The following is a 26729-nucleotide window of genomic DNA, read 5'->3' as shown; positions in this document are numbered from 1 at the left end:
GAGAGAGAGAGAGAGAGAGAGAGAGAGAGAGAGAAAGGCGAGAGAGAGAGAGAGAGAGAGAGGCGAGATAGACGAGAAGAGAGGAATGAAAAGAATAAAGAGAGAAGAGATAGAAGAGAGAAGAGAAGAAAAAGAGAGGGGGGGAGAGGATAGAAACGAGAGAGGAGAGAGAGAAGAGAAAGAGAGAGAGAGAGAGAGAGAGAACATTGTTTCCCACAGTCTGTGAGAAGGTCTCGGTGGTGTTATAGCACTGACCTCACACTGGAGCCGAGCCTGCAGCACCTGTCTCTGGCCGTCTGTCTCCTCCTCCTCCAGCCTCCGGGAGCTCTGCAGCCTGCGTAGCTCTGTCTGCACGGCCAGCTGCTCCTTAGACGGCTTTCCCAAATCTGAGTGGGATCGTGGATTATTATCAGAGTCAGGAGAGAAGAAGTGGTTTCACACACACATCCAATCTCTCTCTCTCTTTCCAGGGGAGCTGGACGAAAGCCAGAGGCATCGTAAAAAAAAAAAAAAAAAGGAAGGAAGGAATGTCATCATGCAATTTTGCTGCTCTTAAAAATAAATTGTTTTAATATTAACCCTAAGGTTTTTTGGAATGTTTCTTTGAATTCTAAGGACTCTACAGCTTCCAATGGCCAGTTGCCATGGTAGCATCATTAGAATGTTCCGTTCTCAAGTTCTAATCGTGCACATCGGACCATACAACTGAAAGGGTTCAATACACTGAAAACAATGTTTCAACCAAACATGGTCGTTATCTTGTACTAAATAGAACGTGGGTCGTTATCAGTGTCTAAATCGAATCTAAAAAGGATTTTGAGGCATTATTGTAGATTTGCAATTGTGACTATATCAGGGCAATAATTCAATGTTGTCATCATCGACTTCCAGTGGGGTCATCCTATCACAATGAAATTATGCTAACAGCTGACCAGAAGTGAGTCTTGATTTTCTTTTCTAATTCAGTTCAATCATTTCTTTTGACTTGAGATTTTCTTGAGGGGCAACCCTTATGTACAGTGTCGTCGAGTATCACATAGTCATCAATAATAATCATCAATCACAAAGTGTACAGGGAAGAGGAAAAAGTTAACTCACAGACACTAGTGCACCTCATTCACACACTCACCATGATTCAGGAGCACAGAAGTCAAAGCCAGATCTACCAAGTTCAGTATAAACTCTTGAGAACTTTAAGTGTAAGATGTTAAGTGTAAGTCATTTGTTCATGTACCAAAGGGTCCAGAGGTCCATTGCAATAATGAGGTATGTCATTTGGACAATCTCCAATTATGGCTTCATATAGAAACAAAATGTCAGTGCAAATCTCATCTTTTCGCCAAAGATGCTCACCCAACCTTATTGTACAGGACACAATGGTGAGTATTATAACCATCACCGGTGATAAATATGATGGCTGAATGATATACAGAGTTTAAGGGCTTAAGAGTGGAAGCTGCCGCATGTCTATAAATCACATCTCCATAATCCAAAACAGACAGAAAAACTGCTTTGACAACTATTTTTCTGCTAATCATTGGGAAGCTAGCCCTGTTTCTGTACAAAAATCAAATGTTCTGCCGCAATTCACTGACAAGAACGTTCACTTTAAATATACATCTCATCAAGCCAAATACCAAGGTACTTGTATTCTGTGACTCTTTCGATGTCCCATTCACAGTAGACATACAAAGGTCACTGTAAACTATATACATGGCTCTAGAGAACAACTTGTGTGTGTCTTGTAAAACATTAACCTCTTAGCCTGCAAAAGCCCGCCGGCGGGACGTTTTTCAGAATTTTTGCAACTGCCACTTTGGCGACCCCTAGTGGCTCGGGTGTGCATATATTGTAATACAATATATATATCGAATTGAAGGCTTATTCGTTGCCTGTCGAAAGCGACAAAATCCGTTCAGCGGTTCTTGAGTTACATGCCGGTATTTGAGGCTTGTGCAAAGTACACGGTATTGCGCAAAATACCACTCCCGACTCAGGCTGCAGTAGTTCCGTCAATTATAGATCCGATCTCGAAAATGATTGTGGATCGTTGTAGCCAATGGGTGTGGCTTCCAATGATACCCCATGTGGGGATGTGTGAATCAGGGATCTAGGTGAACAACTAAATTCTTTAACAGGAAGCCAAATTAATTGAAGTTTGAGTTTTGAGTTTTTCTTTGTACACAGTTTACCAAAATCACTCCTAATCACACACTTCTGAATGGATCTTTATGAAATGTGGATATGTACTACATAAGGCTTCAGGCTATGGCTCCGTCTGGATTTGTAAGCCATACCACCTTCTGGGGAAATCCTACCTCTGGACTACTAACTACTACAGAAAAACTTGAGTAACAAGTTTTTCTACAACTCAAGTTCAGACCTATGTTACTCTATTACGTTAGCACTAAAAGTGAATTCTTTTTCTGGAATCAGAAACTTCAGAATGTCATCTTTCAAAAAAGACCAGGCTCATGCATGTGCTATAAGTATAAAGTACGTTGTTTTGGTTTGCAAAAAAAGTATGCAGTCCTCAAGTTCTAGTTCAAAAATTGCCACTTTTCTGCCCGCTTGATAAACGGGTTTAAAAGAGAGATTAGGGTGAGAGAAATAGCGTGAACCTCCGCACACGTTACGTTCCCCCAGTGAAACTCCTCGCTGTCAGGTGAAAAGAAGCGGCTGTGTGTCTAATACGCCCGTCGCTTATCAATGACTTGCTTGCAGTCAACATGTACGAAACGGATTGTTTTTTCATCAGTACATTTCCGTTTTATACCGTTTTGAATAAGAGTATAGTTTTGAAGATTTCTAGTGATTCCAGAAAAATCCACGATAATAGCTCTTTAGTGGAATACACAAAACACGTTGTCATTTTTCGGCCTAATTATGAATAGTTTTCAAATAAATGCTAGATTATCGATAGTATATGTGTACTTATGCACGCTAGAGAAGCGGGCTGAAAAATCGATTATCCATGACCTGGTCAGCGCTAACGTCATATACACACATAGGGGACACGTTGTGAACGCTGTGGAAAAAAAACTCTGATTAACCCAATACTGGTCAAATAGATTCCTTACCTCAGATCAGATGTTCTGCAAAAAGATTATTCCAATTCCTGATTGCCATTCCAAATATCGATCGCGTTTATTGATCCAACGTTAGACCTCGAAACAGATCATCCACGCTGCTTTTGCTTGCCTCAATGAATGCAATAGTGTCAGGTTACATGGCTCAGAAGTAAAATGTGGAATCCGGAGTTTTTTTTTCTCATGCATTTCCATTGACTCCAATCCAATGGGTGCAATACCATCAGGGAGACGATAGGGGGCGGTATTTGCCCTTTTCGAGGTCAGAGCCAGTCCCAATGATAACGTGAGGCTGGATGGATGAAAAATGAATGGATATCGCTAATAAAAGAAATAACGATTAAATAACGAGATTTCTCGTCATTGGCACTCAGCGCATGGCGGCCAACAACGAGATTTCTCGTTGCTGGCACCCAATGTGTTCATATAAATGGTAAATAAGATGAGGATTGATCAGAATTTATCTTTTTTGGCCACTTGGATATGCTCCAGCAACATGAATGATATGCTCCAGCAACATGAATGATATGCTTTGATAGTACTTCTGTGAGCTGGATGCAATCCTACCTGGAGGGGAGAGAACAGATGGTGGAGGTGAACGGTACACTGCACCCCCCCCCCCTCCCAGTGAGCTGTGGTGTTCCACAAGGAAGCATACTAGGACCTTTACTGTTCCTAATTTATGCAAATGACATGTCATCAGCTTGTGACTGCAACTTGTTCCTGTTTGCGGACGACTCTGCCGTGCTGGTCTCTGACAGGGACAAGTTGCAGGTTGAAAAAGCCCTCAGCTCTGAACTAGGTAGAATCTGCACCTGGCTCACTGATAACAAACTATCATTACACCTGGGTAAAACGGAATCCATTCTCTTTTAATCAAATAACAAACTCAGCAAGGCCAACAGCTTCTCTGTTACAGTGGGTGACAATATTGTCACAAGGAAAGATGAAATTACCTACCTGGGTTCCATCCTAGAGGCAAATCTTTCCTGTGACAAAATGACAATCAATGTAATAAAAAAATGTCAACCAACGAACAAGATTTTTGTACAGGATCTCCTCTCTGGTAAATAAGAATTGTGTAAATAATTGTGTAAATAAGAATAAGAAGACTCTAACAGGAGCACTCATTCAAGGTTTCCACGACTATGCTTGCACCTCATGGTACCAAAGCACCGCAAAGGCCCTAAAAACAAGGCTCCAAACATCACAAAACAAACTGGTCAGACTACAGCTTGACCTGACTCCTAGAACCCACCTCACCCCTGCCCATTTTGACAATCTAGGATGGCTTAGAGTAGACGGAGTACAGCAACTTGCAATGGGCCTGGTCTACAAGATACACTACACCACAAAGATACCCACATGTACCCGTCGAAATACTTCCTAAAGGTCAGTGAAGGTCACGACCACAACACCAGAGGGAGTTCCACAAATCACGTTCAACCGAGATTTGGCTCAAACAAGGGACTAAACACGTTTAGCAATTATGCCACAATAATGTGGAACGCCCTACCCACAGGTGTAAAGGAATGTGAATCCCTACCCTCCTTCAAAACCGCTCTCAAAGAGCACCTACGAGTGGCTGCAATTAGAAACTGGCCCCTGTCAATGGAGAAATCCGCCCCCACTCCCCTCTAATGTACAGTTTCTTCCCCTTCAGATTTATATTTGTTTATGATGTTCTCTCTTTCTTACACAGTACCATATACTTGTATGTCTTGTATGTCATAAATGTCTTGATGAATTGAAAATGGAGGACCCTTATGTAAACAAGAGGGACGTCTTTTTCTGGTCTTCATCCTCTTAGCAGTTGTGTTTATTGAGCTGTACTGTATTGTACCCATTCTGCAATCTGTTAATAAAGTTTTCAATCAATCAATCAATGCTCCAGCAACATGAACTATATGCTCCAGCAAAATGAATGATATGCAACTTGAACGATATGCTCCAGCAACATGAACAATATGCTCCAGCAACATGAACGATATATGCAACATGAACAATATGCTCCAGCAACATGAATGATGTGATATGCTCCAGCAACATGAACAATATGCTGCAGCAACATGAATGATATGATATGCTCCAGCAACATGAACGATATGCTCTTGCAACATGAACGGTATACTCCAGCAACATGAACGATATGCTCCAGCAACATGAATGATATGCTCCAGCAACATGAATGATATGCTCCAGCAACATGAATGATATGCTCCAGCAACATGAATGATATGCAACATGAACGATATGCTCCAGCAACATGAACGATATGCTCCAGCAATATGAACGATATGCTCCATCAACATGAACGATATGCTCCAGCAACTTGAACGATATGCTCCAGCAACATGAACGATATGCTCCAGCAACATGAACGATATGCTCCAGCAACATGAACGATATGCTCCATCAACATGAACGATATGCTCCAGCAACTTGAACGATATGCTCCAGCAACATGAACGATATGCTCCAGCAACATGAACGATATGCTCCATCAACATGAACGATATGCTCCAGCAACATGAACGATATGCTCCAGCAACATGAACAATATGCTCCAGCAACATGAACGATATGCTCCAGCAACATGAACGATATGCTCCAGCAACATGAACGATATGCTCCAGCAACATGAACGATATGCTCCAGCAACATGAACGATATGCTCCAGCAACATGAACGATATGCTCCAGCAACATGAACGATATGCTCCAGCAACTTGAACGATATGCTCCAGCAACATGAACGATATGCTCCAGCAACATGAACGATATGCTCCAGCAACTTGAACGATATGCTCCAGCAACATGAATGGCTGCATTTCTATATGTACAGTACACAGGGTATCTGCAGGTTTAGCCCAGTCAGATTTAAGGCTTTTTAAGACTTTTTAATGCCACTCAGAATTAAATTTAATACCAATTTCACGATAACAAAATGGCAAAAATCATGGGTACACTCATTCAAGGGTACTACGACTATGCGTGCACCTCATGGTACCAAAGCACCTCAAAGGCACTAAAAACAAGATTACAAACATCACAAAACAAACTGGTCAGACTACTGCTTAACCTCACTCCTAAAACCCACTTTACCCCTGCCCACATTCAAAACCGCTCTTAAAGAGCACCTACGGGAGGCTGCAATTCGAAACTGGCCACCGTAAATGTCCAACCCCCCCCCCCCCCCCTCCTCCTAATGTACAGTCTCATCCCCATCATATATATATAATATTTTCTGTTATGATCTCTGGGTAACAGTACTGTATATTATTTGCATATCGTATATGTCACAAATGTAACAGTACTACAGTATATACCTGTATGTCATGTATGTCCCTATGCCATAAATGTCATGTATGTTTTTACTGTATTTATTTCTGTATATTTTATTTCATTTTTATTCTATTTTACTCTACCTTATCCTAGGCAACTTGATTGATTTGTGTTATTATTCTAATTCGTGACCTGTCCTGTCTAAATGTTTAAATGTTGAGCGATTTGCAGTGTCAAATTTCCCACGGGATAATAAAAGTATTTCTATTCTATCTATTCTATGTTGTGTATGTCAATTTGAATTGAAAATGGGGGACCCTGATGTAAACAAGACAAACGTCTTTCTCTGGTCTGCATCCCCTTATTATTGTGTGTATTGAGCTGTACTGTATTGTACACATTCTGCAATCTGTTAAATAAAGTTTTCATTCATCCAGTTGTTTTGTTTTTGTAGTTTGGTTGAATGAATACTTTATTTAACAGATTTCAGAATGGGTACAATACAGTACAGCTCAATACACACAATAATAAGGGGATGCAGACCAGAGAAAGACGTTTGTCTTGTTTACATCAGGGTCCCCCATTTTCAATTCATAGTGACATTTATGACATGCACAACATACATGACATTTATGGCATAGGGATATACATGACATACAGGTATATATTACCATTACATTTGTGACATACATGATATGCAAATATACAGTACTGTTACCCATAGATCCTAACAGAGTCAGGGAACATCGCTTGAAACACCGCTCCTAGTCCCTCATTTCCATTGTAGGACTGATGCTTTGCGACCGTATTTAGAACCCACAGTACCTCAGCTTCAAGGGTTGGCGTGGAGCCGAACGTTACCCGGACAGGTGCAGATGTAATTGGTGGTAGACCTACCTGTCCCTGAGCAGTTGATGTGTACGGTGTCGGCGTCGAAAATAAATTTGATATTGAAGTTGTCTGCAGGCGGGTTTTTGTAGAGGTAACATGCTTAGCGCTGTGCATGTGTGACTCGACTGCTTTTATTCCCATCGTTCCCAGTTTAAAATCCTTTTTGAAGAGTTTGCAGCGGGCCTCGTACATGTCTTTCACTGGGACCAACCACGGTGCAATGCAAACAGAGGGTTTTCGAGCCATTTCTCATTACATTTGCACTTTCCCATGTTAAATTAACGAGTGCAAATAAATACAAATCAATTAAACTAAACTAAACGTCAGCGTTATCGCTACGGCTTGAATAACGTGTTACCTATGCTCCGGTGTTCTGAAATAGCTCCCGACGGCGACACACATTAAGGACCATAAATTGGTTCCGCCCCACTGTGTACCGTTTGCGTGAAAGAAAAAAAAAAAGCCTGACTTAATATCTCCCGTTAATAGTTTCCCCCCAGATTTCACAATGAAACATAAGATGACATGGCATGTTTTTAAGACCTCCGAAAGTCGGATTTAAGACATTTTAAGACAAATTAAGGCCTTAATAGTTGATAGTTGAATTTAAGACTTTTTAAGACTTTTTAAGGTCCCGCGGACACCCTGAGTACAACTCAAACTGCTTTACAATGAAATAACTGCATACATTTTTCAATATGGCGGCTCCCAGTGGGAATCAAACCCCTAACCCTGGCAGTGTCAGTGCCATGCTAAGAGCGCCAAGCAGTCTACCCATTGAGCTACACATGTCTTTGGCTGTATGTATTTGTACGACATGGTACTCTCTGGTATAGTGTGTTGAGAGCAGATGGTGCAGTGTAGCTACAGCCGGCTTTCACACTAACCCGACAGATAAGATGTTGAATGAATAAAAACAAAAATGGTGTTGATTGGTGCTCTAGAAGGGAGATATTAACATAAATGACTGGCCATGTGTGCAGAAACAAAGCGAGGGGTGCACTTTCACTTGAATCGCTCCAATTGACATCACTCTCTTCCCAAAGCTGGATGCCGCAACAATGAAGCTTCTACAAGGAAGAGGCTTTTGTCCAGCCGCATAGACATGGCTTATTAGTACGGCCAAATCACGTTCTACCAGACAAGCCAAATGTTGTTGGGCGACGGCACTTCCCTTTAATAAAGCCTACTGTTAGTGAACAGGGACAGAGACGCCCACTGATCCCCCGGCCTCCAACAGGAGGAGTATTGTGTCGCTCAGAGAGAGTTGGAGCGTTGGTTCTCTGGCATGGGTGAAGAGAGTCCTCTGTCCCTCCATACTGTGCTCCCTTCTCCCCTCACCACCCCGTCCCCTCCATCACCCTCCATTTTCTCTTCAATGAGATGTCTGCAGAGCTACAAACACAGCAGTACAGAGGCCCTGCATTGACAGGCGGGACACATCCAAAATGGGGGCACAGAAGTACAGAGCCAGAAACAGTTGGACAGACTGAACAAGACCGAAGACTTCACAGTACGATGCATCTTCAGACACAAGAAGGACTTAGTTACTTCCCCACCCCTGCCTGGGAGGTATTGGGGGCGTCTCCGGTCATCACTCCTCACCTGCACGGAGTAGCCGGTTCTCCTCCTGGGCCTCCTCCACCTGTTTCTTGAGGAGGCGCAGCTGTCCCTGCTGCTCCACCTTCTCTCTCCTCAGGCTGGGGTAGTCGCTCATCGCCTCCAGCCTCTCCCTCAGTAGCTCCCCCTGCTGGCCCAGGAGAGACGCCTGCTGCTGGGAGGTGTCCAGTTCAATCTACAGACAGACAACCACAGAGGAGGAGGAGGAGGAGGAGGAGCAGACATGGTTGAAATGGAGCCTGATCAATACTGTAGAATCCCAATATAAGTCTGAAATGAATCATTTAATGAACTATAGTAGGACAGATGACACTGCAGGGTGTCTGCTGTATTCATTTAGCGGTGGGCCACCGCAGGAATAGCATTTCGATTAGATTTAGAGATTCGATTAAAATGTATTGTCAGTATACTCACTGTTAGTTCCTAATTTAGAAATAAACCAGTTTCCGTCAGGTAATCAGGTAAGGCAATACCTTCTGTCTGGTTTTTCTTTATCTCCATTTCATGACAGACCAATGTAGCAGCCGTGCGCCGACGACGTTATCAAACGTACTGACGCTGTGGGGTGTCTGTTAAGTACAGCAGAGGAGGGAACTTTACCTGCAGCTGTCTCAGATCAGAACAGGCTTTACTGTGTTCCTCTATCCGAGTGTCGATTACAGCCACCTCCTTCTGTATGCGAGCAGTTTCCACTGAGGAGGGAAACAGGATGTAGAGATGAAACGGATGAAACGTTAAAATTCTTTGCAATACGCTGGCCAGAGAGACCTATCGAGGATAGCCCTACAACAGTAGAAAGTAGTAGAAAGCTATCCGGCTGCAAGCTAGCCTAGCTTAGCGCTAGTTAATGGAAGCAGATACGCACCACTAGCCTAGCTTAAAACGCCAGGGCCCTCATTTATCAACGTTGCGTACGCACAGATATGTGCGTAACCCCTGCGTACGATAATTTCTAAACAAAGTGTGGGACTTATCAAATTGAACTTGTGCTCGACTTTGTGCGTATATATACACACAGCTCGGAGCATGCGTAGCTGGCGCCCGGTGGTAGAATATTATTATTGCAGTCTGCAACGCGGAAAATAAGCTTCCGTGCATTACTTCCAACACTGGCGTGTTCAACTTCTGTATGCCCCGTAATTCATTATAGTTCATTGTAAAATAGCGACAGTAGTGTAATTATAACGGGGTCACGCGCGAACAAGCGGTTGGCTTGCTTGTTTGGCACGGGGGGGGCAGACGCAGAACACCCACCTCCAAACGCGATTAAATATTGTTTCAAATAAAAAGCGACATACTATTATTTTGTGTCATGTTTCCAAATAAGATTGGCGACAACGAAATGCTTTCTACTTCAATTTGTTGGTTAGAATAGATTACCTCGCTCCGTTGAAACTTCACTGAGACTAACAGTAAAAGACAGTATTTTCTTTTGTGCACTCCGCGCACAGACGTGGTAATAATAATAATAATAACAATAATAATAATAGCTTCATTTTATATAGCGCCTTTCAAGAGACCCATGCAAGGTCGCTTTACATAGATAGGGGGGGGGGGAAATAACAAAGTAATAAACATAGTGGACAGACTATGTAAATATGATGATGGGATTCAAGTTCGCGTTTTTATTGATCACATAGGCAGGCTATACATAGGCTACATGGCACGGTCCATCGTGATATTGTAGATGGATCGAGCAATAGACTGTTATTACTGTACCACCCATGTAGCTGTCAAAGCTCCATCACAAATGCAGTTATGTGAATAGAAAGGGATTCCACTCAGTGATGCGCATTTGCCTGATTCATGTCGTTGCTGCCGGGAGGAAAGGCATGCTGCATGTTTTCAATTCATTAAATAAAACGGATACTTTTTGCAAGGGTTTACTGACTGTCATACAAATAATCAACCAACTACATACTGTAACTTTTCAGTGCACGTTCTTATTTACATTGTGACAACAGCCTTGTGAGCTCCCGCACACAGACATGATGGAATTCAAGTTCATGTTTGTATTGATCACATAGGCAGGCTACACATGGCGTACAGGCTACATCATACATGGCAGTGAGATTCATTGTTCTTGTATATGCTCTCGTATTATTGTTTATATAGGCTACCCAATACTGACATCAAAATAGATTGTATGCCTCTAGAAATCATATGCAGCAGGTAGAAAATTGACGGAAAATCCGTCGCGATTTGGAATAAAATTGAGGAGAACTTTAATCCCTGGGTATTAATCGAACAAAACGGAAAAAAGGCAGTCATATTCCAGCACGGTCTTTATTAGTTAATATGGTCTTTAAGTTAATAGATATCATATCCGACATCACCGTCCGTGTACATGTCTGTCAGCCTGTCACGTATTTCTCCATAACACGCTTCCCTCGGCTTAGTCCACTTTTCCACATTTCATGGGGGTGTTCCATTACCGTATATATGGTTAATTACGGGCAGTGCTATATGCAAATACTTAAAGGATAACTCCACTTTTTTTTAAATTCGCTTATTTAACATCTTCCCTGGAGTTAGACAAGAAGATGCATACCTTTTTTGTCTCTGTGCGTGCATTTTAGCTTTGGGAATAGACGCTCCGTTAGCATAGCTTAGCTTCATCACTGGAAGTGGGGGAGGACAGTAGCCTTACAGTGCCTTACAGTGTATTGCAAGGTCTGACATTGACCAAACTTGATATGCATGACCTTGGTGGGCTCTAGGTCAACTCCTGAAAAGGGGGTCAATGTCAGACCTTGCAATCAAAAGTTAGGGGCGCACTGAAATTATGGCAAGGGTTATTAGCCCCCTAACTTTTGATTGCAAAGTCTGACATTGACCCCCTTTTCAGGAGTTGACCTAGAGCCCACCAAGGTCATGCATATCAAGTTTGGTCAATGTCAGACCTTGCAATACACTGTAAGGCACTGTAAGGCTACTGTCCTCCCCCACTTCCAGTGATGAAGCTAAGCTATGCTAACGGAGCGTCTATTCCCAAAGCTAAAATGCACGCACAGAGACAAAAAAGGTGTGTATCTTCTTGTCTAACTCCAGGGAAGATGTTAAATAAGCTAATTTAAAAAAAAAGTGGAGTTATCCTTTAAAATCGTGCACGAGCTGCAGCGTAGGATCAAAGTGATATTTCTCAAGACAGGTGTGCGTACGACCTGTGTACGCACGTGTGATACATCCAGTTTTTTTTTGTGCATACACACATTCTAAATTATGTGCTTAAGAACAAAGATAGAACACTTTCTAAGAATGGTTGATAAATGAGGGCCCAGGAGAGGTGTTTTTGGCCAACAGCTAGGCTAGCTGGTCCCTATCCATTTCCATTAATTTGTGCTAAGCTAGGTTAGCTTTCAACTAGGGCTGGGCGATATAACGATAACGATAAATATCGCGATATATTTTAATAATCGATATCGAATATCGAAATAAAAAAAAATCGAAAAATCGTTTTTTTTTTTTTTTTTTACCTGCAACAGGGCAGTTTTAAAACCAGAGACAGTGGACAGACTTGTCTTTCTTGCCTGCAACTTAAAGTAATGGCTTTGCTTGTCCAAATGACAATACTGACCAAATTCAGATTTATTTTTCTCTTGTCCATTTATTTTGTTTGCTTTCTAATTTAAAATACAGTTTGAAACCGTCTGTACACAGTAGGCTATGTGTGCTAGCAGAACTAGACTCCAGTCACGAGTCACGGTGCACATGTGCGGTGGTTTGTCCACCAAAAAAGCGCCAAAAGATCGAAAATAAACTAGCAGAGCCAGAACTGTTCAACTCCTCTGGAGCCACAGCCAGCAGAGAAGCCGGTTTACTTTAGCTTTTAAACCAGCTGCAGCCTGAGAACTGGAGTGTGAGGGGATGTAACACTAAAGATGGCGGCAATGACAAAGAATTGCTGCAAAATAAACATACATCTGTTGTTAAAAAAAAAAAAAAAAAAATGTATACTTATAACAATTCGATAATTATCGATATCGAGAAATAAAATAAAATTATCATATCGTTATCGCGATATGATTTTTTCCATATCGCCCAGCCCTACTTTCAACTGAACGCACAGAGAGGAAATTGGTATCGATCTTCTCGTCCGACTCTTGAGAAGACGGTAAGCACATTTCTCATAATGTTAGCATGTTCCTTTAAGTAAATGGGGAGTATCTTAAGATGAACATACACAAACCTTTGTTTCTGTTCTCGTTTTCTGTTAGTTTTTCTGTCCTCTTGATGACCTCCTCCTTCAACTCAAGCTTGCATCTGATGATTTGAAAGAAAACAGAGACAGAATTGTATTGGCTGAACCATGAGATGGAATATGGCTGAAAGCAACATGAAACATGATGTAATGTACATTATGAGGCCCTGAAGCAGAGCTAGTCTCTGGCTGGACATTTCAACCTCAAGGTAACCTGATCTACATGCAGACAGCTTGGTGACCATGGTAACTATGATCTGACATACTGTCTGATGCTTCCAGACAGCTTGGTGACCATGGTAACTATGATCTGACATACTGATGCTTCCAGACAGCTTGGTGACCATGGTAACTATGACCTGACATACTGATGCTTCCAGACAGCTTGGTGACCATGGTAACTATGACCTGACATACTGTCTGATGCTTCCAGACAGCTTGGTGACCATGGTAACTATGATCTGACATACTGATGCTTCCAGACAGCTTGGTGACCATGGTAACTATGACCTGACATACTGATGCTTCCAGACAGCTTGGTGACCATGGTAACTATGACCTGACATACTGGTGCTTCCAGACAGCTTGGTGACCATGGTAACTATGACCCGACATACTGGTGCTTCCAGACATCTTGGTGACCATGGTAACTATAACATAATGATACTTCCAGACAGTCTCATAGTAGACAATACTAGACATAACACTGTATATATGACTGAATACTTTAGTTGAATGTTGATGGGAGATGAAGAGTTATGGGAAGTTATTTAAACATAGTAAGCTTCCTCTCTAAGGCCTAATCACTCCTTCAAAGCCAATCTACTCCCAAGCCCATTTATTTAATTGTACTCAAGGCAAGACAAATATCCGTCTGTAACACAGCTGCCAGTTCAGCGGGAGTGCACAAACTCCCACCATGGATTCAGAAGCCAATCACTAGCCCTCACCGAATTAAACAGCTGGTAGCCTGTTTAGATGTAACAAGCAGTCAGAAGATCAGGAATCGTCTACTTTAGCACTACACAACAGTGACACCTACAGGTCAAAATGAGAATAGCCCTAAGAAAACTTAGCTTATGTGAACTGAAATTATTGTGAAAAAAAAGTTAAATAATTTCACTTCACAGCATCGGTGCCAGGGTTTCCGTTAGAAAAAATTGTTGCCGGCCTCAGTGTCGGGTCAAATGAGAGAAATTCCGGTCAGTTTATTGAGCTTAAAAACAATTGATAGGCATGCTATATAAAGAATGACATCCTCAAGGCATGTAGATTTATAATATTTTAACCTAAAACTAGGCTACTTTTGCGTATACAGTCATTATATTCCAAATAAAATAAGTCCAGAGACTCCGTGCTGCTGCCGACTTTAAATCAAATAGGTGTCTGTGGGCAGTCGCCCGACATTAATAAACAGCAGTCTGTTATAATCACATTTTTATGAGCTAACGAATTCCGTTATATTGGACATTTGTATTAATTATATCAAGCGAAGAACTGAGAAATTTGGCAGAGAGAGACGGCAACATTATCGTGGGTTTGCGTGACGACTCTCTCCACCTCCCAACGACTTATTTGCGAGAGTATGACGCTGCAGAGCAGCAGATTCAGCTGTTTTCAGGCTCTATCTGCGGACCGCTCAGCAGCGCCCCCCACCCAACAGCTGAATTGCCAATGGCTGAATTTGAGTACTGCACTGTGGTGTGCAGCTCCGGATCTGCAGCTGCATGCAGTCGCAAATCTAGCAGCAAGCTCCCGCTGACACCATTATTATACCTGCTTGGTGAAGCAACGATGAAACAAATGTAATGATTATTTCGTTCATCGCATAGGCTATTTAATTTTAGCCTATTTGAATACAATTCAAATAATCAAATCGTGCTTAGAGGGAATTATTTTCACCGGACATTATGACCGGAGAGATTAAATATGTCGGACTTTAACAGATTTTGCCGGTCAAATACCGGTAATTACCGGCTAACGGAAACGCTGAATTCGGTGCAACCTATGTTTATACACTGTGTCCATGGAAACTACAATGAACGGAGGTGTCCTCACGAATAAACAATGGATGGTCTATTTATTTTTCTGATAACTACATCACTGCATGACTCACAAATATTCAGACAAGCTTCATATTTGGTTATTTGTATGCATGCTATGTATGCATGCAATTCAAAGTCATTACTGCATGTTCTTTTAAACTAATTTGGTCGCTCGGGTCAATTTATGTTAAAGTAATAGGGCAGTTGGGGCAGAGCCGTTTTGTAGGCTGTGTGATGTACAGGCGTAGAGGCAGCTCTGCCTAGTAGTGTGGGAAGAACTTGAGGGGAAGGGTGAGAACATGTTTTGATTACATAAATGTTCAATTTAGTTCAAACAAATGCCTTTTTACTTTGTATTCAGTTGAATTTCTTTTTGAAAAAAGTCACTTGCTTGATTCAGCAGCTTACTACATATAACGTAAGCTTATCCTATAACTCTAGTTATATGAATACTGGCTGAGCGTCTCGCTCTGCCTTCTGAGATATCATTATCTCCAGCACCTACTGTGCCACGGAAACCAAAACACATGCACCCACTTGTACGTGACCACGCCACTCCCCTGCCTGCCCATATAACATAACGGAGTCCCGTCCACCCGCCCGTCCTAACGAAGGGGGGGAGGCAGTCAACTACAACCAAAAAAAGGGGGGGGGAACCAGGCACCTCCGAACGCACAGCGCAAGCGGGACCACGTGTGACACAGCACTCCGCGGTCCACACCCACACACTCCTGCTAGCCCACCTGATGGCGGGATGCAGGAGAGGTCCCGGACCTAGGGACTGCCAGTCATGTCCATGAGGTAAAACCTAACGAAAGGACTCGGGGAGGACCAGGAGGCCGCAGCACAGATGTCCTCCACCGAGGCCCCCCCAACAGGGCAGCAGAGGCCGCCACACCACGAGTGGAGTGCGCCCTGACGCCCCTGGGGGGAACCTGTCCAGCCAACGTGTAGCAAAGGGCAATGCCCTCGCACAACCAATGTGACAGGCGCTGCTTGGACAGCGCCTTACCCGCGTGAGGGCCACCGTAACAAACAAACAGTTGATCGGAAGCCCTGAGATCCTGCGTGCGACTAAAGTAAACCCTCAGTGCACGGACAGGACACGACAGGTGAAGGCTCGCCTCCAACCCACTAGCGTGAGGAGGATGAAACGCCTGAATCACAATATCCCTGGAGTGAAAAGAGCTCCGGATAGGTCTTTGGCACGAAGGCCAGATCAGGCCACAGAGTCGGCTGCTACCGGCCTGAATAGACAGGTACTTAGACCGCACCGAGAGAGCACACGGCTCACCCACGCATTTAGCGGAGGTGATGGCCCAAAAAAGGAATGTGGTCGTAAGACAGACGATCCAATGGCGCCTGCTCAAGAGGCTCAAACGGGGCCCCCCAACAGCCTTTCCACAACAGTTGGAGGTCCCGACTCGGAGACAGAACGTTCCACAGGCTTGAGACGCTGTGCGCCAAGCAAGAAACGTCCCACGAGAGGGTGGCTGAACAGTGTTCTGCCCTCAAAGCCCACATGACAAGAAGATTTTGCTGCGGCATATACCTTCACTGTCGAGGCCGACCGCCCATCCAGGATAGACTGGAGAAGGACAGAACCGAGTCCAGGGGGCATGACACCGGGTCCAAGCCCCCAACCTCACACCACTCTTGAACCATACGCCACTTCCCTGCGTAAGCCACGGTAGTGGACGGAGCGTGCGCATTAAGACGCATCCCCACCAGATTCACCCTTTCAGCAGCCTTCAGCGTGCCTGAGAGAGGGCCCGCGGTGACCACAGAACAGACCACGGCGGGGCCAGCAAGAGCTGTATCAGGGCCGGGAACCACACAGCCGTGCCCCGGCCCGACCAGGATCAAAGTCCCGCACTCCTGACGTACCCGCCCCAACAGCTGAGCTATCGGGTGTATGGGGGGGGGGGACGCGTACAGAATCCCGGGCGGCCACGGACCGAATCGGCCGCCGCCCGGTGGAGACGGGAGGAGCGTACTCCTCCCTGTCTGATGACATACGACGCCGACGTCGTGCTGTCCGTCCTGATCAGAACTTGCTCGCCCATCACATGATGGCCGAGCCGACCGAGGACTAGAACAGAAGCACTGCCTTCAATCCCAACACATTGATATGTAGTGCAGACCGGGCAGCATGGTCCTTGCCAGCTGCTCCCTACTGCGTCGGTCCGACACGTCCCCCCCATCGCGTGATGGAGGCACCGGTGAAGACCGTGATGTATGACAGCCTGCTGCCCATGGGGACCCCGCTGGTGGCAGCTTGAGCAGATGCCATAATACCGCGCAGGCGTATCACGGTCAGCGGCGTAACCGCCCTGCAAGGACGGAACCTCCCGAGCGCGCCGAGAATATCCTCTCGCCGCCGCTCTGAGAGGGATGCCCATATAGACCTTGAGCTTAGAAATAAGCCCAAGTACTCCACCCGTTGACTGGGAAGAGGAGCACTCTTGTTCCAGTCTACAGCAAAACCCAGACTGGTGAGGAATTCCACCACCAGCCTGGTATGAGACCTGGCGACGTCCTCCGACCGGCTGAGGAGCAGAATGTCGTTGAGATAGAAAATAACTCGTATCCCCTGACGACGTAGAGGCTCCAGCGCAGTCTCTACGCACTTGGTGAATGTGCGAGGGGCCAGAGAATAGCCGAACGGCAGCCTCTGGTATTCGTACGCTACACCCTGAAAGAGGAAGCAAAGGAATTTCCTGTGAGGAGGGAAGATCGGGATGTGAAAGTACGCATCCTTGAGGTCTATGGAGGTGAACCAGTCCCCCACTCTGACGGAGCTTATCAGGTGTTTGACGGTCAACATCCTGAACCGCCTCGTCACAATCAGCCGATTGAACGCAGACAGATCCAGAATAGGTCTGACACCTCCCGATTTCTTGGGCACCAGAAAATACTGGGAGTAAACGCCACACATCGCGTCCTCCTTTGGGACCACAACGATGGCTTGCTTCGCTAACAGAGATTGGATCTCGTCGGCCAGAGCCGTCACTGCTGCTCTGTCTGTACCAAACCTGAAAACGGAGGGTGGGGTTGCGCAAACTGCAATACAAGCCCCCACCTCAGCGTTCTCTCCATCCACCTCGACATACGGCACTGCTGTAGCCATATGTGATGATAATCCCAAAGCGCACCCGCCGCCATTTGCCGCTGGTCCGCCAGGAACCGTAGATAGGCGGCCCGGTCCCGGTTTTTTACAAGAAGCATGTTGCTGCTTTCTGTAGTTGGGTCCCAACTGCAAAATTACTGTATTACCCTGTATTATACACTTTTACTATCATGTAGACTATTCTGCTTTGTGTTTACATGTGATGTATTGTATACATGCATATTTATTATGTTCTTGTGTGATGTATCGCACATTTTATTGCTGTGTGATGTATTGCAAATGTTATTGCTGTCATCTTGGCCAGGTCTACCTTGCAAAGGAGATCTTGTATCTCAATGGGACTTCCTGGTTAAATAAAAAAAAAAAAAAAAAAAAAAAAATTTATTGCAGGCTTGGCGATTTGATAATTGCATCATTCCAAATCGCGATTTCGATTAAAAAACGATTAATCGTGCAGCCCTAGTTCCTACACACCGTAGCCCTGCAGTGATATTACTACCACCCAAATCACGCGCGCCTGCCGCGTCTATATTTATCACAGCCAAAGAGTGCAAGATCGCTTCCGCATACATCGCCATACGCCAGTACGGTAATGCGCATTTCCTTTTCCTTCGCCCAGGTGCTCGCCGCGCATGCGCATGAGGTCGCCGCTTGGTTCGACGCGGTTCAGACCCCCATTAATCACAGATGCCAGAACGCGCCATATTAAAGCCAAAGCCTTTGGTTCATATTAACGCTGGTCAATCACATATTAACACGGCATATTAGCACACATTAGAAGATGAAAGTCTTTCTCTGGTCTGCATCCCCTTAACAATTGTGTGTATTGAGCCGTACTGTATTGTACCCATTCTGCAATCTGTTAATAACATTTTCATTCAATCAATTTCATTCAATCAATTTTATGAATGCCCGAATAACGTTATGGCGTTGCGAGTGAAGTCGCGTCGCGATAAAACATACATGTATTCCATAATATGTAAAGTACAGTTGACAGCTGCGTTGTGTTAACGTTACAATGTACAGGGAAATAACATTATGGCGTGTTATGGCGTTATGTGGTCCTCGTTTGGATAATATGTAAAGTACAGTTGACAGCTGCGTTGTGTTAACGTTGCAATGTACAGGGAAATGCTGCGTTGTGTTAACGTTGCAATGTACAGGGAAATGCTGCGTTGTGTTAACGTTACAATGTACAGGGAAATAACATTATGGCGTGTTATGGCGTTATGTGGTCCTCGTATGGCGTTATGTGGTCCTCGTTTGGATAATATGTAAAGTACAGTTGACAGCTGCGTTGTGTTAACGTTGCAATGTACAGGGAAATAACGTTATCGCGTCGCGATAATATACATGTATTCCATTTGGGCGTCTGAGCGGGGGAAAAGAAAATGGGCATTTGGAGGGCGTTACCGGGGCCAATCAGGGCAAAATGCGGAAGCTAGACGGCGACGTTTTTTAGGGCGTGCTCATCTAATATAGCCGATCCCTCGGCCGCCAAGGCTGTCGGCCTTGCAATCACCTGTTTTCTTTGTGTCCAGGGTACCTCAGGCGGGGGAAACATGGCCGCTGGTTGAGGGCCTCGCCACAGTCGTTGGCGAGGCCGCGCCCTCACCTCTGGCTGCGTGGTGCGAGGCGGTGTGGGGCCTAGGTCAAATACCGCCCGCGCTCCTGCGGAAAGACCAAAGAGTCCCTCTGCGGAGAGGGGAGCCCTGAGGAGAAGAAGTCTTTTCTCCTCCTCAAAGGAAGACTGCTCCAACCAAAGATGCCTGTGAATAAGAGTTGACAGCATCCTGGTCCTCCCTGCGGTTATAGCTTGCGACTGAGTTAAAAGCTCTATAACCCCAAAAACACATGCGATGTTTTCAACGTCGGCTGGCCCTAAGGCCCCACTACCTGACACCATTGTGGACAGAAAAGCAGTCAACTGAGCAATGACACTGGTCGCCGCTAAATTCCGTCCTGCGGCGGTATAAACTTCATCAGCCCATACAGCCACCTGCCGGGCCGACTCGCCCTCTGGCGTCGGCTTCCGGGTGGGACACCGTTCAACCATGCCAGGGCAAAGGACCGATGCTACCTGGCTCTCAAGCCACGGCACACCTGCCTTGCGCCCTGTTGTCAGCCCATCCACCCGTAAAAGGGGTAAATAAGCCTCAGCAAAACCCCCCACATTAGACACCGATTGACCTTCAGCAATGAACCGGTTAAGAGGAGGGAAGAGTGGTGACAGCCCACGGCGGGGAACAAAGGAACAGTGACCCAGCATCGTAGCATTAGCATTAGCCGCGCGCTCCAGGATAGCTGGGAAAACATCCAATTCAGAGTCATGACGACCATGTTTACCCAAATATCCTGCCCCTCGCGCCAATACACAACTCGGCTGTCTCACGAGACAACGAGCAGTATCACAAATGCTAGCATTAATGCCTGGCAGCGCAGACCCTACCTGTGCGCGACGTAGCTCGACTGCTAGCCGTCGCGCGACGTCCCTCGATCCGCTGTCACGAGATGAGGGAACCCCAGGACAGGTCCGATGCACTGTTAGGATGTGCCGAGAAGATTCCAGGGGCTGGTGAACCTCCGGCAAAAACCCAACATTGTGTAATTTCTCCATGCATTTCATAACAACTAGTTCACGGAGTGCACTGCAACGTTCATGTTGGAAACAAAAAAAGAGGAAGGTAGAGTGTGACCATGTCCGGCGTCTTATAGCAGGACGCGGGGGCGTGGCCTGGTCACGTGCATGTGAGTGCAAATTGTTTGTTCGTGAGCACAGTAGGTGCTAGGAGATAAGAGTTATCTCATAATGGCAAAGAGCAAGACGCGATGGCCAGTATGATAATATAACCTCAGATCCTCTGTGGAAATACTGCACCTGGAGAGGTCATTCTGCTACATAGAACCTCAGATCCTCTGTGGAAATACTGCACCTGGAGAGGTCATTCTGCTACATAGAACCTCAGATCCTCTGTGGAAATACTGCACCTGGAGAGGTCATTCTGCTACATAGAACCTCAGATCCTCTGTGGAAATACTGCACCTGGAGAGGTCATTCTGCTACATAGAACCTCAGATCCTCTGTGGAAATACTGCACCTGGAGAGGTCATTCTGCTACATAGAACCTCAGATCCTCTGTGGAAATACTGCACCTGGAGAGTTCATTCTGTAGCTTCTGGTCATATGTGTCCTCCATCGTCTTCACAGCCAGCTCTCTCCTCCTCAGCAGCTCCTCTATGGACTTCACCTTCTCCTCATGGATTTTACACGTCCTGTCGTCAAGAAATACAGAGTATCACCATCTGTCCATAGAGGATTATCTTGCACACAAGGATTTCCTTTCCTTGCAAATACGTTTTTGACCGATGTGTTGGTAATATATAGGTGCAGAGGAAATATGTGTGTGGGGGGAATAGTTCTAAAGTGGATACTTTGACATTTTCACATTTGATTTGGTTATTTTTCATGCACCAGACAACTATCATATTGTGGGGGAAAGGGTTTCTACATTTGTCCTTTGAATTTCCATGGAATGTCTTGCTAGCACAGTTTAGCCCCTTTTCCACCACAGGGACTTTGCACAGGAACTAGGGACCTCTTGAGAAACTGTGTTTCCACCATGGGGACCAGGGTCTAAGCAGAAGTTCCAGGGCAATATTTTACTTGATTTTACCCCCCAAAACTTCCCTGCTCTGGGGGGGGGAGGACTTCTGAAGTGCAGGAACTTTGGGGGTGGTGAACATTCTGAATGGTCGAGTACTCGCAGCATTTAAAAGGATCCGCAGCACAAACCATTTTTTTTGTTAATTGAGCTATGCATTAAAAACATTCCCCCCCAGCGAATATTTTAGTTACATCAATATTGTGCTGTTAGAACAGTCCTAAATTTGTAGCTTAAGTATTTAATGGGACATTTAACATCCATTTCGCCAATGTCATCTGCTTTCAACCAGGAAATGAAATACATATAATTAATGATAAATCTAGTGATCTATGCACAAAAGCGATCATCCTTTCCAGCAAATCTCTTAGTTACAACAAGATTGTATACGTTTTTTGTTTGTTTGTTTTAGGTTTATCTTTTTTTATTGGAAGAATTAGTACATTTATACATTTCAGTTATCCAAATTATACAACTTCCATTTCCTTCCCCATTCCTATCCCCTAATCCCACCCATCCCACCCAGTGAGGGCGACGACAAACATACATGAAAAAAAAAAAAAAAAAAAAAAAAAAAGTAGAAATAAAAAATATAGATAATTAAACAAAAGGTACAGATGTGGCAGACCAAGCTACGCAAAAAAAAAAAAAAAAAAAGGAAAAAAAGGAAAATTAAAAGAAAGCAAAGGGGGGAAAATATATATATATATATATATAATAATATATAATATAAATGATACTCTCCATTTTGGTAGCGTGATTTCCAGATGGTGAAACAAATAAAATGGAAAGTAGATTTAACACCCTCAGCAGACCACCACAATGCCATCTCCCCAGCCATGCGTGGGCTAGCAGTGTCATGAAGGTAGATAGGGGGAGGAGGGGGGTCATGGGGTCCCAAGTTTGGGTGGAGTCATTTGGGTTTTGAAATGAAATAGGAAGGGCTGCCATGTTTTGTGGAAGATATCTGTGTGGCCTTGTGTTGTAAATCTGATTTTCTCTATATGTATAAGAGACATGACATCCCTCATCCAGTGTAAGTGTGAAGGGGGAGTGGCTGCCTTCCAGTTGAATAGGATGAGGCGTCTGGCAATGAGTGAGGCAAAGGCCATGGCATTGGATTGCCCAATAGATATTGCAGCGTTTTCCGGTGTTAAACCAAATAGTGCAATAAGAGGGCATGGGTCAATATTCATAAAAAAATATATCCGAGTAAGATTTAAAAATGGAAGTCCAGAAAGGGGCCAGTACTGGACAATGCCAAAACATATGAATAAGTGAGCCAGGGGCTTGGTGGCACCGGTCGCATGTGGGATCCATGCCTGGATTTATCTTCGCCAGTCTAGTCTTTGACCAATATAGACGGTGGAGGAGCTTGAACTGTATCAGTGAATGGCGGGCAGCCGGGCACAATGAGCGTTTTCCCATTCTTTGTCTGTAAATTGATGATTTAGATCGGACTCCCAGTTTTGTCTTATAGCCAATACCGAGGAGGGTAGGGATAGGGATATGATGTTATATAGTTTAGATATTGAGCCTTTGATTACAGCCTTCACCTCCAAGATGCGATCGATCAAAGTTTTTGGAGGTGTATGGGGGAACTGGTCAAATTTGCTCTTAACAAAATGCACGTATCTGTAGATATCTGAAAAAATTTGTTTTTGGTAAGTTAAACTTTAGGGACAGTTGTGTGAAAGACATAAATGAACCGTCTTGATACAAATCATAAATGTTCAGAATGCCATTCTTAGACCAGTTGCTGAAGGTTTCATCCACCATAGAGGGAGGGAAAAGGACGTTTGTGTGGACAGGTGACGACGGTGACATGGCGTGGAGACCAAAGTGTTTTCTGAACCGGGACCAGATCCGGAGGGAGTGTTGTACTAAGAGGTTGTTGGTGTACTGGGGCGGTTGTGACTGGGAGCGGAGAGCAAACTAAGGATTGTAAGGATGTTCTAGAACAAGATGCCCTTTCCATGTCCACCCATGCCGGTACCCGCCGACAGAGTCCGTAATGGGAATGACTCCAATAGAGAATGCTGTGAATATTTGCAGCTCAATAGTAGACCAAGAAATTGGGTAGTTGCGAAGCCTCCCTGCCGTTTTAGGCTTCTGGATTGTATAAGTTAAATAGGTGAAATGTTTGCAGGTTAAGTATTTAAAGATCACTATTGTCTATAACTAGGCCACTGTGGCACCGAGAAGATCAACAATCTACCATAAGCCCTGTTTGGAAACACTGGTCGTCTGGACTCCTGGGAGCTGCCTGTTGCACATTCCTGTTCAATGCCAGGACCAATATATGGCAACAATTTTATTCATTTAAACTGCATTTAAATGAATCTCTAATATATATATTTTTGTATCTACTTTTTCTCCCTTCCCCAATTTCGTATCGTCCAATTCTACCCTCCCCTGTCTCGAACGCTGTTAGGCCACGCCTCCCACAGGTCGGCTGCAATGTGGACGAAGCCAGCCTTGCATCACGTGTCCCCTCCGGTACTCGAGGAGGCAGCCGTCGCATCTTTTCACCTGCACAGCGCGATCTCTCAGCGGCGAGGGTCTGCGTGGGAGGGACACGCCGCCCCCCGTCGCTTCCTGATTCTACTGCGCAGGCGCACCAACCGACCTGTAGGAGTCGCTGTCCACAACGTCCGATCCCCACCCGCCAGCTTCCCACCCCCTAATACCGCCAATTGTATTAGTATGAACGACCAGCCAAGCTGGTAGCAACGCCGAGAGCTGGGCTCGAACCCAGCATCTCCTGCGTTGGTGGTGAGCGCCTTTCCCACTGCGCCACCTAGCCGCTCTAATCTCTGTAATATTCCATGTTTATTCTAGTGGATGGTATGAAATACTCTTACTTTTCAAAAGTCTCCAACCTGAACTTCAGTTCATTGTCTCTGTTGCGCACCGTTTCAATTTCCTTCAACAATGATTGTCTCTGCATAAAGACACCTTTTTCTTCAATCTGAAAGAGAGAGAATTACATTTAAATAAACTACTTTTTGGATACAACATTATACCAGTCAGGAACAATATCATCAACATTGGGATTCTGCCAATATGTGAATTTTATAATTGTATATCGTTTTATTTTTATTTACACAAGTTTTACTATACAAAAGTATTTTTTACCAAGACCATGAGTTATTGGTATATAATGTAAAAAAGTTAAGAAACTCTTTGCTCAGATAATGGTTTCATAAGCAAGAAACTCGCTTTGCATGAACATATTAAAACTGCATTCATCTCAAGTGTCTGGAAGTTGTTTCGTCAAATGGGGAAAAGGAAAAATTTAACTATACCTCTTGCTGTTTTTGTAAACGTTCAATGGCGTGTTTCTCCCTGCTGCTCAGCGCCTCCGCCTTCAGCTCATACGTCCTCTCCGTGTCCCGTCTCAGCCGCTCAAATTCTTTATGGGATTCAGTTTTTTCCTCCATCTTTACCCTGGCTATTTCCATATCTTTAAAATGCTGCATCTGTAAGAAACACATAGATACAACAACGGAGCATGAAAGCCTAAGCACAGATAATAACATGTTATATAATATATCCTATCTATGTCCTAGAATGGTGGTTCACAACAGGGGCGACCGTCCGTGTTCCCAAAAGGGGCCCTCGGGAACCCCACTGACCTCTGAGGTCAATTATTTAAAACATAAATGACAGAATACTTCAATCAAAAACTAAATAAATAAATAACACAAATCAGTTAATGATATGTATATACTAAATACAACAATAGCCTTTTACTTTCTGTAGATGTCACATCTACTCTCATGTTTGCTATGAATGGGGGGAAAATAAGGATGGATTTTTTTTCTTTGTAAATATTTGACGACTGACTACAACAGCAAAAGTACTTTCTGAAGCACTTTTATGCTTAATGAGGTCAAACGGAATGAGCTGGACTGACCGCACTAGAGTGTGTGGCAGGGTTTCCGTTAGAAAAAATTGTTGCCGGTCTCCGTGACCTGCAAGATTTCAATCTACCGGACAAATGAGATTAATTCCGGTCATAGTTTATTGAGCTTTAAAACAATTGAATAAAGAATGTCATCCTCAAGGCATGTAGATTTATAATATTATTACTTAAAACTATAGGCTACTTTTGCGTATACAGTCATTAATATATTCCAAATAAAATAAGTCCCTCGATACTCCGTGCTGCTGCTGACTTGAAATAAAATAGACCGCGTATGTGGGCAGTCGGTCCGACACTAAACAGCAGTCTGTTATAATCACATTTTTATGAGCTAACGAATTCCGTTATATTGGACATTTGTATTAATTATATCAAGCGAAGAACTGAGAAATTTTGCAGAGAGACGGCAACATTATCGTGGGTTTGCGTGATGTATATATCCACCTCCCAACGACTTGGTGCTGGTCATAATGTCCGGTGAAAACAACTCCCTCCAAGCACAACTTGACCACCCGAACCGTACCAAAACAGGCCAAAATTAAATAGCCCATGCGACGAACGATTCATTACATTCGTTTCATCGTTGCTCCACCAAGCAGCCGGTCCAACAATGAAAGCTGTTATCAGCGCGAGCCGGCCGCAGTTAGTTTGCAAGAAGCATCCAGCTGCAGACCCGCAGAGCAGCTTTCCAGGTCTGGGGACCGCACTGTGCCAGCAAAGCTGGTGGGTTCTGTGGGTCTGCAGCTGCATGCCTTCCGCAAATCCAGCAGCAAGCTCTCGCTGAGCGAAGCAACGACAACAAACGCAATGATTGTTTCGTTCATCGCATAGGCCACCCAACTCCAGCCCATCCAAATACAATTCAAATAATCAAACTGT

The 26729-nt window shown here is 44.4% G+C and overlaps 1 protein-coding gene across 1 annotated transcript in view; it reads right to left on the bottom strand.

The window, feature by feature from the left end:
* The window catches only part of ofd1 (OFD1 centriole and centriolar satellite protein), a 58940-nt gene that overhangs the window by 18300 nt on the left and 13911 nt on the right, over nt 1-26729 (bottom strand). The window contains exons 4-10 of the mRNA XM_084311578.1: nt 25231-25404; nt 24787-24893; nt 21414-21533; nt 13074-13147; nt 9485-9576; nt 8870-9059; nt 256-386 (exon numbers count right to left, since the gene is read on the bottom strand). Of these exons, the coding sequence (XP_084167704.1) occupies nt 256-386; nt 8870-9059; nt 9485-9576; nt 13074-13147; nt 21414-21533; nt 24787-24893; nt 25231-25404 (888 nt within the window). The remainder of the gene's footprint in view (nt 1-255; nt 387-8869; nt 9060-9484; nt 9577-13073; nt 13148-21413; nt 21534-24786; nt 24894-25230; nt 25405-26729) is intronic.

This window comes from Notolepis coatsorum (assembly GCF_963971535.1).
Source record: "Notolepis coatsorum genome assembly, chromosome: 3".
NCBI classification, from domain to species: Eukaryota; Metazoa; Chordata; class Actinopteri; order Aulopiformes; family Paralepididae; genus Notolepis; species Notolepis coatsorum.
Note: the sequence above shows the minus strand (reverse complement) of the source record. Positions and strands in the feature narration are given on the sequence as shown.